Here is a 15118-nt window from a genome sequence, read left to right as displayed (position 1 = left end):
ATATTAGCTGCTAGAGCTGGAAAGAAGAGGGTCAGGATCATGATCCTTCTATCTTTCTGAACGTGTTAATTTGTTTACAAAATTCATACTTTTTTTTTTCATCATGAACTGTAAAAAGATAGGAAAAGGGGGGGGGGGGGGGGGGATTGTGCTGTAATGCCCTTTAAGGATAACTTGGGTTTCTTGAAAGGCCATTAATTATTCCATTGAAAAAACTGATTAATTTTTAGTTTTTTGATGGCCTCCTTTTTGTTTGTATGTGTATTTCAGCTACTGCATGCGAGTAGCTTATAATGGTGATGAAGAAAAATGGGTTTGCGAAGAATGTGACTCCTCCAATGTTGCAAATCAGTTGCCTTTGAAACCAGGTATCCTTTTGAATTTCTGGAAACATCTGTATAAATTTTTTCTAGCAATGACTAATTTGCTCTGCAGCTTCAAGCAAACAGCCTAGTGGCACAGGGCTGAGGTTTTCAATCAAGAAGCCCCCTCCAAATACCAGGGTGCAGTATATATCACCTGAGGAAGCAATAGTCCTAGAAACTGAAGCAATGAGAAACAACTTATCGTCTCCAAGCAAATTACCTTTTGCACATAGGTCCTCAGTGAACAAGCCAACACCATCTGCATCGCCTCGGAGATTCAGAATTAAACCAAATCCTACAGTTGGGATTTCTCGACGCAGGGAGCCCCAGAGTGACTGGAGCTCGCCTAGCGGTTCAAAAGATAGGAAGTCTTTAGCTTCTACTGGTATCAGACAATTCAGAATCTTTTTACTTCTATCCTGGAAAATTTCGTGGAAAGATCTGTGCCTGTTTATTTTTTGGAGGGTTTAAATGGTTAATTGCAGGGCATAATGTGGATAATTTTTCGTTTCTGAGATTATTTATATGTATAGGCAGGGAAGAGATGTTTATTTTGCAGAATGCTTTTGATCTTTATGAAGCTACTCAGATAAAGTTGGCAAGAGGTTAAAGATACCTTAAATTTGTGGTAATGCAAATTAGTCAATTTGAGTTAGTTTGGGAAACGGGGCAGGGAGTTTGTTAGAAGAAATGGAAAATGCTTTGTATAGAGGTGGTTAGAGAGGGTTAAACAGAAAATTATTGAGAGATTTTTGTTTTAGTTTGTTTCTGGGATTGTTCAGCCACTCGAATGACTCGGATTGTAAACCTCATATAATGATTTGATAGTATCAAATTACAATCTACTATCATTTTTCCTCAAATTCTCTTCTTCTTCCTCATTTCTTTTTTGTTTTCTTGTTTTTCTGTTGTATTACACCCAATCCTGGTTGAAGTACAGATAAATGATTGTAGGATTCTGTATGTCTAATCTTCTCCCATATTTTTTTTTTTGGCCACCGAAGCTTGTTTAATAGAGCTTGTTGCTATTCTGGTACCATTTCTGCTCCTGCAGGAATTAGACTTAGATGAAGTTTCAATCACTAGCAGTTAGGTCCTTTAATTTCTGCTTGTTAATTTTATTAATGTTAATATTAATTGCCCCCTGTGATATGTCTGTTTACTTGTAAGCTGTATTTGCTGCAACACAATGTTTCAGCACTCTTGAGTCTTAATTTAAACTAGTGGAAGACCAAATTGGCTCGATGTGTCATAGCTGTTAGACTTGTTACTAATCACTGTTTTTGCAAAATTTTTTTTTTTGATAATAAGAGCTGACCTGATTTCTCAGTTGTCTATCAAAGCAGTCCAATTGTCCATTTATTTCCAATAATATACCCATGATGTATAGGTCAGCTGTATATGGTCTGGATTCCTTTTATATGAAACAAAGGTATTGCATTTATGAGGATTGGATGAATTTGTTTATGGACCCTTCTAGAGATTCTGTTAGTTTGCTGTTCTTGCTGGAGTAATTATGGTTGAAATGGAATATCAAAACCAATCAGTATATGTGTTCCAAGCTAGAAACCTTTGTGGTATAGTCATGTTTATTGTTTTATGGTATGATTGCACTAGTGTTTCCAGGGGTAGCTTTGATTGACACATTAATTGATTGGTATGCCCATCTCTTTCTAGTTTCTGACATCTCTAGTCCTCTATTGATATACCTTTGTCTTTATGTAATTGGCATAATTCTGCTTTCTTTATGAAGGTTTGTAGCATTGATAGTATTGTAGTATAGTCTTAACATGTTCTGAACTTCAGCTGTGGAGATGGAGAACAGTAAGGGTTCTAATTTGTAGTATTGGTTACTTGTATAAGCTGTATGATTTAATAAAACTTGGAACAATGTGTAGAAGGATTTTTATTATAAAATTTCCCTGTGCTCTACCTAGCCTCGTGTCATTATAAAAAAAAATAAAATAAAAAGAAAAACAGAGCAATGCATAGAAGGATTACATTTCATTCTGAATCTTAAAATAGTCTTTGAAAATTTACCATAATTTTTATTTATTTATTATTTTTAATATTGAGTGTTATCCATCTCTTATGAATCCTTGGAGTTATTATAAGTGAGAATTTGTTTTGGGCCTTTTAGGCTTTAGAGGAAACACATTATCTGATAAAGTTTACTGTTTAATTTGTACATGTTCTTTGTAACCTGAAAAGGTCATTTTTTGCTGCAATTTGTATTTATTTATTTTTTATTTTTTATTTTTTTTATCAATTCAATGATTCAAGTGGCTGCTGCTTCCATCGTCTTTTCTCATTTATTTACTTGGGTGTGTTATCAAAGCATGACGCATTTGTGATCTCTTTGGCAGTGGTAGAGAATTCTGTATTCCAGAAAGAGCATGCTTGGCAAGATTCATCTACATCTAGGCGGTCCTTAGCTAGAAATACGCAAACATCTAATGTCATGCATAAGGAAAAAGGTAAGCATCATCTGTACATTACTTACCAGCACATGATGCAAAAAAGCTCAAAAGTCTTGCTATTAAATTCTATGATATGCATTCTTGTTTAGATTTTCATGTATGTGCTAGCAAAATGATGATTTACTGCATTGCTAAGCTTGAACAGGATGGCCATTCTCAAACTCGTGTTCTCAAGGAATGAATCATTTGAAGTTGAAAGATATAACAGAAAAGATTGGCTTAAGTTTGATGAAAGAATAATTTTTTTAAAAAAGTAAGACTAATGCAAGTATAAGGAAGATAATGAGGTACATCTACACTACAGAGTGCATATTACTTCTTATTAAAGTCATGAAAATTGAAGACTAGTGTGAGACCATGAGTGCAATTTTGGGGTAGGGGATTTGCTGTAAGTCCTAATTTTTCTAGGCATGTATAGCCTTTTGTTTTTGGGTGGTTGTGTGCGTGTCTAATATTGATATTGTATTAGATTGATGAGCTCTAGAAGATCCTTATGGCTGAAAAGTTTCTCCCTTTTACAACTGCGAATTTTTTTTAAAATTGAGTGACATTGTCTCTGTTTACCTCACTTTTCTTCTCACTGTTTATTATGGTTCACTCACTCCAACTTCGCTTGTGTAAAGATGGCCTATTTTAAGCCTTTTTCCTCCTTTTTCCAGTGTCAGCTAAGAGTGAACTGTGAACAAACCACATGACTAGCTGATGAATGAATTTTAGCAACCTCAGTCCTGCCTTTTGATGGAATATGGCCTATGGCATTTCAATTGTACACAGCCTTTATCTTTTGAATTTTATGTAACTAATTATGCAAAGTCTATTAGACTAGGAAGCATCTGTCTCTGCTGAACAACTCCAGTATAAATTCACTACATTTACAGTGAGGGTCTGTTTTCTTCATCTTCTTTAAGCAACCTAATACTTTTCTTATTAGGATTAGACCAGACCAAATATTTATGTTTGCTTATTGCCAATTATTTGTAAGTCTGATCTAATTCTAATCAGACATTTAGGCCTTAAAAAAATTCTGAATTCCTTATTTCAAGTGAAAAGACTATAGCCTAAATCCCATTTTTTTGGCGTTTATGTTAGTGACCTCAATTTGACAAAGATCTCCCTTATGCCTCTCTATTTCAGTAAGCCAAAACCAATTTTTACGTGTAAGCACGGTTATCTTGTAACTATAAAATTTAGTTTTTTTTTTCTTTCTATGTTTTATTTTTAATATTTGCCTGATTTACAATGGACTTGCTTTTGGTTGTTAAGTTTGATAATGCCTTGTTAAATGGAGGAATGAGTTTAAGAAAAGTTCCTTAATTCATGTTTAGTTAAATAAAAAGGTGCATCCACTTGGCTGCAGATAAAATTGTGATTTATATGGATTATCATAAAAGAAAGTCTTATTAAGTAATCTACTGTCTAGCTCGGAATTTTGAAAATCTGTATCATGTTGTAGCTTTTGCTTTTCTGCTGCAAAATGTACTACTTAATCCCATATTCCCAAGTGCTCAACTTGTCTTCATGTGCATTTTCTAGATGAATCTGCATGGGAAAGTCCGACTGCTAAGCGTGTGACTTTTGCGAAACTTCCCAAGCCAGCTGCTCAAAGAGACAATATCAATTCAGGGTATACTTCTGCACAGTTAGGTCAGCGTTTGCCTGCTGTAAATTCAGGTGTGTTGATCAAGTCAGTTGATTTAAGGATGAAGATTCTTATTATGTTGTTTCATCAAGCTTTTCCTACTAAATGTGCTCAGTAAGATACAACCAAAACCTTTCTTTTGCTACTATACAACCAAAGCATGGCCAACTTTTACCTATATCATTCTTATATTTTATTTTTTTAGCTAGCTGTTGCAAAATATATCTTTCTCAACTTCTTGACCTTTGTTTCAGATGGATGTACACAGCAATTTGGTGCAAACACTCCAGCTGCTGAGCTTTTGCCGAATAAAAAAGTTTCTAGAACTGATATAAACTCAGGGGATACTTCTCAGTTAGTCCATACTTTTCCTAATGTACCATCAGGTATGTCTATGGAAGTATGTAGATTAATTGTTTTTCTATTACCCAGGTGCATTTGGCTTCTTAATTTTAACCAACTCAGGGAATTTGTGTTCAAAATGCTTATCATAAAAGTCACAATCAGCTTTCTCTCTGAAAGCTTTTTAGTTGTGATCATATACATAAGCATTGTGCCAAGCTAAGCTTGGCCTAGTGGAAAAGAAAAACTCCCAACGTCAAGGTTGGGGGTTTATTATCCACTAGTGGCACATTGGGAGAGGGGAACCCCTTACCCTTTCCCCCACTCCTAAAGTGTCTAGCCAGCTAACCCCGGCCTGGTTTACTGCATTTGTTGCAAAACATATGTCCTCAAGTTGTAGTGCTGTACAGCCTACTACTCTTCAGATTGAATTTCTCATAGTTTAATATGTTTGACCAGGAATGGATGTTTGTATCGAGGCTTGGAATAAGAAAACTGATCCTAAGGGGATGCAGTCTCCAAAAGTTACAATGGTGTTTGATAGCCATCTACCTAACCATCCTGCAATGTCCCCAACATGGAGGTGATATACACTTTGCTTTGACATATTGAAGATTATTGCAGTTTCAATTTGGAGCAGTTTTTGTGAGGGTGCACTGACTATTGATTTCATCCCTGCAAGATGTTTTTACATGAAAAGTATATAATCTCTTAAATTTTAGAAGTGCACGTGAGTTTGATGAGGCACACGCTTCACATCTGTGCTTTGCACCTAGGCACTAAGGTCCCTGTTATCTTGTGCCATGAACTTTTTCAAACACAGATTAGGAAAACTTATGCACCTTAAATATATTTGGTACGACCCTCATTCCCTGTGGAAAAAATTGGATAATTTTCTGGCTCTTCCCAGTGTAGACAAGAGTGCAAATTATTCAACAATGTAGTAGCCAAGTTTAGCAGAAGCTACCAGATTATAGCTGATATATGCTGAACTGTAAACGTTGTCACTTACCTGATTTTCCTTATTCTCTCTATTTTGACTTTTGAAATCTTGCTTGCTTTGACAGGGGAACTTTTCAGATCACAAATTATGTTGGGCTTTGTAATATTTTTAATGACCTTCAAGCACATCCTCCTTGTAAGGTTCATAGGAAAGTGTACCAGGTGTCGAAACAATTTCCCAAGACAATTGCATTAAACATGCTGCCTCGAAGGGATTATTGGGTGGATATCTTTGAGGACGATGTCCCTAGTGAGCTTCACATTGGCCTATATTTTCTCTCTCCTAGGCTGTCCAATATGAATGGAGGTTTGCCTGCATCAACTTGTGACCTTGAGCAAAGATACTATTCCCTTTTGGACTATCTCGATGAGCATGACTATCTCTTGAGAGCAAGCTTTGATGAAGTGGAGCTGATTATTTTTTCCTCTAAACATTTGCCAGAAGATTCTTGCAGTAAGCTTTGCCCTTACTCTTTAAACTTGTGTTTTTGACAACTTCATGTCTCCCAACTTAATGTAATTATTTCTGTTTCCGTGTGTTACCACAGAAATAAATCAAAAGTCTTTCTTGTGGGGAGTCCTCCGTCCTTCTGTGGCTAAATTAGGAGCATCCAAGACGATTATTCCTGCACAAAACTCTGAGGTGATAGACGAGATCACTGAACCATCAAGAAAGAAGTCTTTGTCAGTGAGGGATGATGCTGTCCGTTCTTCATGCAGCCAGCAAGTACAGCAGCCAATGTCAGAATTGCATGAAGCCGAAGACATGGTTGTTGATATGTTAGGAGGAAGGGAATTGGATAATATCGACATTGTTGTTTTAAAACCCGGTGTCAATTCATGTGATGGCCACATAGAAAGTGAGATAGAGACAGGCAGCAAGGTCAAAGCATCGCCAAAGAGCACAAGGGAGTCAGTACTTGAATTCTCTCCAATCAAAATTGAAAGAGAGTGGACTGCCAGCAACTCGAATGTAATAGAGGATGCTGGCTTGGAATTCGAGAAAGAATTGCAAAGGAGTTTTGACAGATTTGCAGCATTGATGGAAGTAAAAGATGCAGGCAGTCTTGTAAACAAAGTCAAACAAGAGGCTGATGCCGAAGAGCTGCTACTTTAAGCAATGAGCATAATAACATCATGTGTAATTACACTGTGCACAGCATTAACTTGTTAACAATTAGGCAATACCAGAAATGTACAGCATACAGGAATCAGTGTAGATATAGGACAGAAACAGCTTGGTTTCCACAGAAAAGAAGTATGCGCAATGATTACTATCAGGGACCTTTACTAAGGGCAAAAATCCATTTTTTGTTTCTTACATCATACAAGTATTTTTCATGTGGGAAATGGAAAATTGTGTTCTTTTTTTTTTTTTTTTCTTTTTCCTGCTCCTTTTTTCCTCTCAGTTTTGGTAGAATCTTAACTCATACAAACTTGAAACTTAAGTTTGGATTACACTGGCTTGTTATTGTCGAGGAGAAATGATTGAACCTTGAATGTTATAGATGCTGAATCTTGTACATCTAAAGAATGAGCTAACATTTTTCACTTTGTTCAGGTAGCAAAAAGAAGGAAAAGTAGGGGGAGGGGTATGTTATTTTGTCAATTTCGGGTTCAATTTGAATTTTTAAGAGTTTACTCTTAAAAGGTTAAAACCTTACCCGAGTAACTTTCACAGCTACATAAAATAACGGCGTGAAAATCAATATATTTGTCGATATTCAAATGAGGACTTTACGGTACTTTTTTTTTCTTTGTATACCCGGAACCCATGTATACTACATAGCAGACGATGAGAGGTGAATACGGAGTACTCCATAACTTACCGTCTTAGGCCCTGACCTTAAATTAAGGTGTAGTGAACGGGGCCTTACACGGAGTATAAAATACAACAACAGGGTAAAATTTTTCTTTTTATTTCCTCCTATACTCGGAATACTTCTCAATGGCAGCGCCTGGAAAATGCATATTGGTTTCAGGTGCCCCAGTAAGTAACACCTTTTTTTTACAAAAAAAAAAATTAGTCCTTCAATTTTCATCAATTTATGAGCTTAATCTATTGTTCTATGATTATCAGGGTGTAGGAAAAACAACTTTAATAATCAGAGTATTGGAAAATCTGAAAGCTTTAAACCCCAATTTGAAGGTCCAAGGTTTCTATACTCGTAAGTAATTTTATCCAATTATGCTACCCTTTTCTGCAAATTTTTGATTGAAAGTAATAATTTTGATAAATTTGGAACTTTTGAATAATGATGTGATTGTGTATTTCGGAAGGTGAGATTAGACAAGGAAATGAGAGGGTTGGTTTTGAGGTGGTAACTGTGAATGGTCAAAGAGGTACCCTTGCTTCTATTAACAATCCCAGGTACAAATTTTACCTACCCTTCTAAATTTGTATGTGTAGAGAGATACAATGTCGGGTAATGATGTAAACGGGATTTGATTGCATGTTTTGTGATTCGTCCCAAATGACTTTAATCAACTAAGTTGGTTGGCATCCTCGGGGGCTTTGAATATTTGTTGTGATCTTATCGTAGAATTTGTTGCCACATACAGCAAATAATTGAATGTTTACATTACAGCAAATAATTGAATGTTAAGGGTTTTGAGTGAAAGTAATGTCATATCATCCTTCATATGAGAAGGGGTTTTAGCCTAGTTTATTAAAGAGTATGTTATCACCAAATCAAATTGAGCTTGTGAACCCAGATGACCAAATGAGATATTATGGGGTTCTTTATTTTCAAATTTGGTGTCCCTTTTTATTATGGACTTGCTTATTGAGATTGGCAAATGATTAACTTTGATTTGAAAATCTCAGGGTCTTCCATTGTTTGGTATTGTTTCGATTTCAACATGAATGCTTTTTTGGTTGTTTGATTATGCTTTCAAATTCCTGTAATTCTGAAAGCATGCAATGATCTGCCTGAGCTGTTTGAAATTTGAATTAGTGGAACATTTGTATGGGCATTTCACTTACATTAGTTACCTATACACGATTCTCACTTGTCGATGGAAAGAGTAACAGTTTCTGTGTTTTCCAACTTCCTTGTGAAATAATTGTTTGTCGAGAATTATGCTTTGCATCTCCTCTATCCCACCAAGGCACCAACTGCCTATATGTTCAAGTTAAACTCTGCCTAAATTGTTTTTTTTGAAAGACTCTGCCTTAATTGTTTGTTGAAGAATATCTCTATTATTCTGGCCTCATGAAACAATGCCTTTCACATCTAACACATTTTTTGTACTGTGGCAGCCCTGATTCTGTAAGGTTATCCCAGGGGAGAGTGTGGTCACCCAACACCGGCTATTGGTAATGACTATTCGTCTGAAAGAGAAGGCGAAGAAAAAAGTTAGACAAGAAGAACCAAGGATAAGATGGTGGACCCTAAGGGATGCAAAAGCTAAGGTTTTTACAGAAAAGGTAATTGAAGAAGCGGATTGGGATGGAGAGGTGGATCCGGACATGACTTGGTTACGAATGAAGAACTGTTTCCTAAGAGTGGCCAAAGAGGTCTTAGGGGAAGTAAGGGGAAGAACTTCGGTACAGAGAGATACTTCGTGGTGGAATGAAGAGGTGAAAGCAGTAATTAAGCAAAAAAGGGAATGCTATCAAGCCTTAGGAAAATGTAGGAGTGATGAAACCTTTGCAGCGTATAAGGAGGCTAAGAGTAAGGCAAAGGCAGCTGTTCGCCAAGCAAAAGAAAAGGCATATCAGGAGGTTTATGAAAAGCTTGATTCCAAGGAGGGAGAAAGGATCATTTATAAGATGGCAAAGAGAAGACAAGAGGCAAGGAAGGATATTGGCATGGTGAAGTGTGTCAAAGATAAGAACCAAATGGTCCTAGTGCAAGAGGAGGGCATCAAGGACAGGTGGAAGGGGTACTTCGATGAATTATTTAATGGAAGTAATGGAGTTGTGATAGGAGATACCTCTATGAGTGATGAAGAAATCAACATGGAGTATGTGCGAAGGATTAGGAGAGTAGAGGTGGAGATTGCACTGAGGAAGATGAAACCTAAGAAGGCGGTTGGCCCTGATGGGGTACCGATAGAGGTGTGGAGGTGTTTGGGTAAGATTGGTATTGATTGGTTAACAAACCTTTTCAACAAGATATGGACGGCTACAAGGATCCCACAAGATTGGAGGAAGAGCACCTTGGTCCCGGTTTATAAAAACAAAGGAGACGCTCAAGATTGTTCTAACTATCGAGGAATTAAGCTTATGAGCCATACTATGAAGTTGTGGGAAAGGGTGATTGAACAAAGGTTGAGGGCATGCACAAGCATTTCAGATAACCAATTTGGTTTTATGCCTGGGAGATCTACTATGGAGGCAATCCATTTGATAAGACAAATGATGGAGTTTTATAGGGTAAAGAAGAAAGATCTTCATATGGTCTTTATTGATTTAGAGAAGGCATATGACAAGGTGCCAAGAGAGATACTTTGGTGGGCAATGTTGAAGAAAGGTATCCCACGAAGGTATGTAGACCTAGTTAAGGATATGTATCGGGATGTGTCAACAAATGTGAGGACATGCGGAGGGTTGACAAAAGATTTCCCTATTACAATCGGATTGCATCAAGGGTCTGCATTAAGCCCTTTTCTTTTTGCAACGGTTCTAGATGAATTAACTAGACCAATTCAAGATGAGGTTCCATGGTGTATGCTGTTCGCAGATGATATCGTTTTGGTGGATGAGACTAAGGATGGGGTTAATGTCAAGTTGGAGCAATGGAGGCAAAGGTTGGAATCTAGAGGGTTTAAGCTAAGTCGGAGTAAGACTGAATATTTGGTATGTCGTTTTGGCACTCAGAGGGGGACACGCAATGAAGTGGTGAGTTTGGATGGAAAGGATTTGACCATGAGTGAATGTTTTAAGTACCTAGGGTCGATCATCCAGAAGAATGGTGACATTGATCAAGACGTGACCCACAGGATTAAGTCAGGGTGGCTTAAATGGAGAGCGGCCACGGGAGTGTTATGCGACCGCAGCATTCCCTTAAAGTTGAAGGGAAAATTCTACAGGACTGCCATAAGACCAGTGTTGCTCTATGGTACAGAATGTTGGGCTTCTAAGAAAGAGCATATTAAAAAGATGGAGGTTACGGAAATGCGCATGTTAAGGTGGATGTGTGGAAACACTTTAAGAGATAGAATCAGAAATGAGGTTATTCGCAAGAAAGTAGGTGTGGCGGGCATTGTAGATAAATTAAGGGAAAATCGTCTGCGTTGGTTTGGACATGTAAGACGGAGACCCGAGGGTGCACCGGTGCGAAGAGTGGAAGAGTGGGACCATGGAGGGATTAAACGAGGAAGAGGGAGACCAAAGATGACTTGGTTGGAAGGAGTGAGGAAGGATATGAAGTGCATGGATTTACGTGAGGATGAAGTTTTGGATCGTAAGGGATGGAGGAGAAAGATTTATGTTGATGACTACACGGAATAATCAAATTTGGTTCATGTTAGCCGACCCCACTTTTGGGATTAAGGCTTTGATTGATTGATTGATTGATTGATTGGCAGCCCTGATTCTGTGCGGTGGCCTACTGTTGGAAGATATCGGGTGGATATAGCTTCTTTTGAAAATGTAGCTTTGCCTGAGTTGCAGGTAACTTGCACCGTCCTAACTCTTCTGTCAGGAGAAAATCAGTTTTTTTTTTTTCAGGACTACTTCAAATGCGATATAACTATCCAGTGAAATCCTCATTACAAAATATAATAAGCCTTACAAAGTTGCTGCTTGGATTATTCATGTAATGCTTGTGTGAAAACTCTAAGCAACTGAAATTATGTCTAGTAAATTATTGCTGAATACTTGACAGGTTTATGTTTTAAATATGTTGTTTTCAATCTTGATGGAGGGAATTTCCTATATTTTTTCTGATTAAATCATAGAAGGTAGCCTCGTATATCAAGTGCTGACTCTGAAACCATTTTAAGATTCAGTTGTAATAAAATTTACTCAGTAGAAATTTATCTGTCTCATCCGATTTTTGACAGCCTAATTTTGTCTTGCCAGATTAAAGAAGATACAGACTTGTTTGTTATTGATGAAGTTGGTAAGATGGAGTTGTATAGCTCATCATTCTTTCCTGCAGTCTTGAACCTCTTGAACTCCAATATCCCTCTCTTGGCTACAATACCAATCGCAAGACATGGCCGAGATATACCCGGAGGTATGGTAGCTAGTGACTTAAGCTTCTTTGTTCTCTGACGAGTCATACTATCATTTAGAATAGATATATATATATGGTTATACTCTTAAGTCTTTACCATGTGTTCACACTGTATTCAGTCAGTGTTACTTGAGATTATTCATTGTATGACCAGCTCAAGTCTCTTCTATCCTTAATTCGTTCTATATGTGTTATTATCAGCTTTCGACATTCAAAGTTGCTTTCCTGAAATTTGTAATGCTGTTATTGGCATGTATGCAGTTGCAAGGCTGAGAAACCATCCGGGGGCAATCATCTACACGCTCGACCCTAATAACAGGGATACATATAGGGAAAGGGTTTACTCTCACTTGGTTGATCTTTTCACTGAGAATTAGAAGTTGCAGACATGGTGATGTTTTTGGGGGTCAAAAATGGTGTTTGAATGAAAGATCCAATTTGTTCTTTGTTTTATTTTCTTGGTGGTGCGTTCGATTTTTTAATCCTATGATTATAGTCCTTACTGATGGTGTATGTTGTTTATATAATAAATGATTTGAGAATGCATTATAGGGATAATAAAAGTCAAACTAAAGAAAATAGAGGTCGTAACTTCTTCAAATCCGTATAATTAAAGCAATGTATCAATGTATGGGTTTCGGCAACAATGGACTAATCAGGCCTTGAAGGGCTGCTCGTGGTCCTCGGTTTTGAGCCTTTAATAGACCTGCAAAATGAACCCGAGCCACGGGGGTGGACCCTGGGGCGGAGCCTCCAACACCCAAGTTAGATGCCATACAATGCATGTTTTTGAGAGGATTTAGAGGAGAGAGTGGAGAAGGATAGTCATCTTAGTGTAAGAGTGACCTCTCCTTACAGTTGATCAATTTATTACTGAAGATCATTCTTGGGATATTGCAGCTCTATCTTTAGTGGTACCTCCTCACATAGTTCAGACCATTAAAGGTATTCCTTTGCCAGTTAATGATACTTTTGATGAACCCTGTTGGGGTTTTTCTGGTAATGGAGAGTTTACGGTAAAGTCAGCAACCTGGTTAGCTCATAACTTTAATTCTCCTGCAAAATGGGAATTTTCTTGGATTTGGAAACTTGATATTGCTCCAAAACTAAAGATATTTATTTGGCAACTGCTACTTAATGGTCTTCCGACTAGGAAATTATTTGATTTACCGTAATATTAATGTCCCTCATATTTGCCCCTTTTGTAATTCACATGCTGAAACACAGGATCATCTGTTTCTAAATTGTCCATTTATTAGACAGTATTGGGATGCAGATATCGTTAGTCATTGGATGGGAACTCAAGTTAATACCCCGAATCTCCTTACTCTTTTTCGGGACATTCGTCATAATGTTAACCTTCCTGTAAAAAAGATTATTGTTTCTTTATGGAGTATATGGAAAGGTCGTAATGCTCTTATTTTTAGTCATATCCCCTCTACTATAATGAGTATTTATTCTAGAGCTTTCAAAATATTTACAGAATGGAATATTCGTTCTCATCTTGATTCTTTTAATGACATTGTTCCCAAGACCCATTCTCCTCTTTACCATAAAACCATCCAAGTAGCTTGGTCCCCTCCTGCCCATGGTGTTTCAAAATTAATTTTGATGGTTCTGTTTGTAATAACTTTGGGTCAGCCAGAGTTGTTATTAGAGATTATACAGGAAATAATGTTGTTAGTCGTGCTTATAATCTTGGTACCTCGACTCCTATTATTGCAGAAGCTACAGCTCTGCGTAACAGTCTTCTCTTAGCTATTGAACATAATATACAAAAACTTTTTATTGAAGGTGATAACCTGTTAATTATAAATATTTTGCAGAATAAAGCACGCTGTCCTTGGAAAATTCAATTGCTAATGAATGACATTAAGAAGTTGTTGGCTCACTTTGAGGTTGTTTCTTCTTGTCATGTGTATCGAGAAGCTAATCGTGCAGCAGATTATGTTGCAACTATAGGTCATCAAATTTCAGGCTATGTAAACATTGACCCTAATGTAGATGTTAATTTTTCTTATTTTATTTCTTTAGATAAGTTAGGGTATAGTCTTGAGAGAAGACTTACCTAACTTTTGTATTTTTCTTATCAAAAAAAAAAAAAAAAAAAAGAGTGACCTCTCCTTTACCTTTACCAGCAGCATTCATATGAACATACAATACTTTAGAAATGAACATGCGTTTTTTTCCCTTTCTTTACATCTTAACTCTTTCTCTTCTCTTTTATTACTTCTATTAATTTTCTCTCTCCTCTGTTTTATCCTCATTTTCAAACTTTCTCTCTCTTTTATTATTTCTTTAAAAATGAACAAGTGAACACCTCACTTTCCTTCAATCATAATTCTTCTTCTTTGTCTTTCTACTTCGAGCATTTTTCAATTTGTCATCATTGTAGCAATCTCCATCGTCATCATCTTCATCGCGAGTGTAAATCGTGAAGTAATTTTGAAGGTTTTTTTTTTTAGCAATTTATTTCTATCTTTATATTTTATTAATAATTATATATAACTACTTGAACCTATATGAATATACTTAGTATTAAAATCATAATCATGTTCATTTTTAATATACTAAATGTTCACAACTTTTTTGACGTGCTCATTTTTTACGTATTCATTTTAAATACTGAATGTTCATATTTAAAATGTGTTCATATATTTATATGGAATGTTCATTTTATTAGGTATGGTCTAGCTATTCTAAGATTGTATGATAAATGTTCATTTTTAATATACTAAACATTCATACTTTTTTACGTGTTCATTTTTTATTTCTAAATATTCATTTTTTTAACGTGTTCATATATGTTTGTATATAACTTAATGATCATTTTAAGGTTGTGCTCTAGCAATTCTATGATTATATGATAATCATGTTTATTTTTAATATATTATATGATCATTTGTTTTGTTATGTGTTCACTTTTTAATACTAAATTTTCATTTTTTTATGTGTTCATATTTTTTTACTACATGTTCATTTTGTAAGCCGTGGTGCATCTATCCTAGCTGCACCCGAATGCAACTAAGACTTATTGTATGAGTGGGTATTGAGTACACATATGAGCAATTATGTGTCATATTAGAACATTTAGCTTATTTG

The 15118-nt window shown here is 36.3% G+C and overlaps 1 protein-coding gene across 2 annotated transcripts; it reads left to right on the top strand.

The window, feature by feature from the left end:
• Positions 1-7771: 7771 nt before the first annotated feature.
• Positions 7772-12463, top strand: LOC145598803 (uncharacterized). Of its 2 annotated transcripts, none has more exons than XM_081655190.1 (6): positions 7772-7818; positions 7909-7996; positions 8119-8199; positions 11364-11448; positions 11860-12016; positions 12278-12463. In XM_081655190.1, the coding sequence occupies exons 1-6, from the start codon at positions 7794-7796 to the stop codon at positions 12391-12393; spliced, it is 552 nt and encodes a 183-aa protein (XP_081511316.1). In that variant the 5' UTR covers positions 7772-7793; the 3' UTR covers positions 12394-12463. The 2 variants fall into 2 exon arrangements, with proteins under 2 accessions (XP_081511316.1, XP_081511315.1); XM_081655189.1 differs by having other exon boundaries at positions 8109-8199.
• Positions 12464-15118: the final 2655 nt, after the last annotated feature.

This window comes from Chenopodium album, chromosome 20 (assembly GCF_948465745.1).
Source record: "Chenopodium album chromosome 20, dcCheAlbu1.1, whole genome shotgun sequence".
In the NCBI taxonomy this organism is placed as follows: domain Eukaryota; kingdom Viridiplantae; phylum Streptophyta; class Magnoliopsida; order Caryophyllales; family Amaranthaceae; genus Chenopodium; species Chenopodium album.
This window is presented reverse-complemented; position numbering and strand designations above follow the sequence as displayed.

Bases quoted from the DNA above. Each gene is read 5' to 3' on its own strand.
- LOC145598803 (XM_081655189.1), top strand. From the start codon at position 7,777: ATGGCAGCGCCTGGAAAATGCATATTGGTTTCAGGTGCCCCA. The intron at 7,997-8,108 runs GTAAGTAATTTT...GTATTTCGGAAG, and splicing joins GGTCCAAGGTTTCTATACTC to GTGAGATTAGACAAGGAAAT. The intron at 11,449-11,859 runs GTAACTTGCACC...TTGTCTTGCCAG, and splicing joins TAGCTTTGCCTGAGTTGCAG to ATTAAAGAAGATACAGACTT.